At 12.6% G+C, this 3,423-nt stretch overlaps 2 protein-coding genes across 2 annotated transcripts; one reads left to right on the top strand and one right to left on the bottom strand.

Annotated features, from left to right (window-relative positions):
- Nucleotides 1–137: 137 nt before the first annotated feature.
- Nucleotides 138–887, bottom strand: PGAL8A_00027100 (conserved Plasmodium protein, unknown function; the record flags this gene model as incomplete). The annotated part of the gene is made up of 2 exons (XM_028674266.1): nt 138–252; nt 405–887. Coding segments are annotated over 2 exons (598 nt in total), but the record flags the coding sequence as incomplete, so codon positions are not given.
- A 411-nt stretch (nt 888–1,298) lies between these two features.
- Nucleotides 1,299–2,203, top strand: PGAL8A_00027000 (conserved Plasmodium protein, unknown function; the record flags this gene model as incomplete). The annotated part of the gene is made up of 6 exons (XM_028674264.1): nt 1,299–1,331; nt 1,466–1,579; nt 1,654–1,703; nt 1,818–1,902; nt 2,007–2,075; nt 2,174–2,203. The coding sequence occupies 6 exons, from the start codon at nt 1,299–1,301 to the stop codon at nt 2,201–2,203; spliced, it is 381 nt and encodes a 126-aa protein (XP_028530635.1).
- Nucleotides 2,204–3,423: the final 1,220 nt, after the last annotated feature.

Genomic DNA, 3,423 nt, shown 5'->3' with positions numbered 1-3,423 from the left:
AAAAAAAAAAAAAAAAAAAAAAAAAAATGAATAGTTTAATTATAATTAAAAATAAAATTATATACACATTTTTTTTTTTTTTTTTTGTATATTAATTATAGTAATAAATTGTATTTTAATAATATAATTCTTTAAACCTGAAGGTATTATTTTAAAATTATTTTTAAATTTTAAATGTGAATGAATTTTTAAGCATGATTCTCTTAATTCGTTATTAACAAAATAATTTAAAATCAAAAAAATTATAACTACCTATCAAAAAAAAAAAGTTAAAATAATTTTACTTTATTAATAACAAAAGCATATTTAACTATTTATTAAAATATATATATATAAAAAAAAAAAAAAAATTAAAATAAATAATTCAAATTATAAAATAGAATAATTTAAAAAGAATAACATACATATATTTGTGTTTTTATATGTCTAATTAATATATTTTTTGAATATAAAAATAAAAGAATTGTATCACTTATTTTAGTAAAATAATTATTTTTGTTTTCATTATTTATTATTTTTATCAATTCATTTAAAATTTTTTCTTCTTTAAGAACTTTTCTTGTATATTTCCCGTTTAGTATCATTAAGTCATATTCATTCAAATGTTTGTTTTTTTTCTTATTTTCGTCTATAATTTTATTATATTTTTCAATTTTTTTCTGTGATATTTCAATTTTTTTACTAATGTCATTATAATGTGCTGATTTCATATAATAATTGTAAAATTTTTTTATTTTTTTTGTAAGTTTAAAAAAAAAGTTTTGAACATATTTATTGTTACCAATAGTATTTAAAATAAAAAGAAGAATTTGTATTAATATATATAAAAATATATATAAAGTCGAATTATGAAAAATATATATATAATCATTTATAACATTTCCCATCTTAAAGGAAAAAAAAAAATAAAAAATAAAACAAAATGAATAAAAGAAATTGATAAAAAAAAAAAAAAAAATTAAAACATAATATTTTATTAATGGAAAAATTATATATAATACAGTATGTATTTTATGAAAATATAGATATAAAAATAAAATTCTTATTTTTTTAATTAACAAGGATATTATATTCCATTTCTTTTATTTTATTTATTTTTTTTTTTTTTTTTGAAATATTAGAAATAATATTATTAAGATATATATTTTATTTTTATTTTTATTTTTATTTTTTTATTTTTTTATAATAATAAAACGAATATAAATATTAGAAAATTTAAATATAATACTAAAGAATATTTCTATTAAATCATTTTGAAATAATTTTCAATTAGCATTATTTTGTATAGAAAGTTAACCATGAATGAAAATCATATGAGTTCATTAAAAAGAGTAATTTATATAAAATTTAATTATGATGATTAAAAAAAACAAAGTTAAAATTACTTCTCATAAATATGTAGATATCATTTTTTATTTTTATTTTTAAATTTAATACAATATTTTTTTTTTATTTTTTATTAAAGCTAAAAGAGATATCTAAAATGATAGAAGCTACCCTTCATCAAAATAACAGATTGAAAAATATTTTAGCTAGTGAATTGTATTTTAGAAAAAAGTGTGAAGCTTCTTTAGAATTAGTAAATAATTTTAATAAAAAAAATTTTACGAATACTAAATAATATCATGTTTATATATATATTTTGAATTTCAGATTGATAATACTACAAATGAACAAGAATGCTATAGAAAAGTATCAAAAATGTATGTTATATTTATAAAAAATAAAAATTATCTTTTAACTTGTTTTAATGAACTTTATTTATTTTTTGTTATTTATTATTTTATTTTATTTTTTGTTATTTTTCTTTATATTAGATTTATTAAAAAACCAAGAGATTCTTTAAAAAAGGAATTAAAAGAAGAAATTGGTGAATATGAAAAGCATACTCCACATTTAGTTGTTAGAAATATATTTAAATTTTTTTTTTTTTTTAAAATGTATAGTAAAAAATAAATATTTTGTATATACTTACGTAATATATTTTTTTTTTTTTCTTTTGTTAGGAGTTAAGAAAAAAACTAGTTGATAAATTATCAAATTTAAAAGAGCAATTTGTTCAAACTCATGAATGTGTAAAACTTTTATTACTATTTATTTTTCTATTTTTTTTTATATAATTTACTAAAAAAATTACATTTTTTTTTTTTTTTTTTTTTTTTATATCTTATAGATTGAAAAGGAAACAAATAGAAATTCTTAAAAATAAAATCTTAAAAGACAGAACTGTTTTTATAAATTTTTTTTTCCTATAATATAGTGTCTCTATTAAATATTCATTTAATATTTTTTTTTTAATTTTTATTTTTTTTTTTTTTTTTTTTTTTTTTTAAACTAAAATTAAAATAAATTAATGAAAACTTTCTAAAAAAAAAAAAAATAATAATTTTTTTTCATAAATTAGTATTAAATATTTATTAATCTTTATGAATAATGACTATTATATATGTTTCAATATATATTATATTAAAATTGTTCAACTGTTTTAAACATAAAGGTTAACATAAAATATATTTGATTTTAAGAAATTATCAACAAAGAATTTTATATATATATATGAAACAAAAATTATAAAGAAAAAGAAAATATATTTGTATTAACACAAGTTGTAAGGATATTTCATTATTTATAATAAATAAATGAATAATTTTTTAAAACAAAAAAAAAGGAATGTATTTTATTAATAGAATTAAATACACTAAAATTATTGTTCATACTTATATTTAAAAAAGATGTATCATTTATATTACTTTTTAAAATTTTACTATTTTTTTTTTTTATTGAAGTTAATAATAAAAAATTTCCCTATAATATAAAAAATTGAAATATTAGGGTAAAAATAGATATATTAATAATAGATTTATATATTTATATATTTATATATATGTAAAATATTATAGTAACTTATATATAAAAAAGGATACAGAAAATAATTAATTAAAAGAGAAAAAATATAAAAAAAGTAAAAATATGAAAAAAAAAAAAAAAAAAGAGTATCATGTTGCAATATATTAAAAAATATATCAACCATTTTGATAATTTTTCATAAATACAAAAAAAATTATAAACTTTGGAAATTTTGTAATAAATATAAAATTATAGTAATAAGAACTAAATAACACTTTAATTTTTTTTTTTTTTTTTTTGATTTTCCCTAATTTTAAAGATAGATTTATTACTCATATTAATGTAAAATTACATCTATTCACAAATATATATATATATATATATATATATATATATATATATATATATATATATAATTATGTATTTTTTTAATATATAAGAATATTTATCGTTTTTCTAATTATTAAAAATTTTTCAAAAAAGACCTAAATTTTTTTTTGTTACTACATTTACAATAAACACGTAAAAAAAAAAAAAAAAAAAAAAAAAAAATTTTAAAAAAAATAATTAAAAAAA

This window comes from Plasmodium gallinaceum, assembly GCF_900005855.1.
Source record: "Plasmodium gallinaceum strain 8A genome assembly, contig: PGAL8A_v1_21, whole genome shotgun sequence".
Classification (NCBI taxonomy): domain Eukaryota; phylum Apicomplexa; class Aconoidasida; order Haemosporida; family Plasmodiidae; genus Plasmodium; species Plasmodium gallinaceum.
The sequence above is the reverse complement of the archived record's forward strand: the minus strand, read 5'-3'. Positions and strand labels throughout refer to the sequence as shown.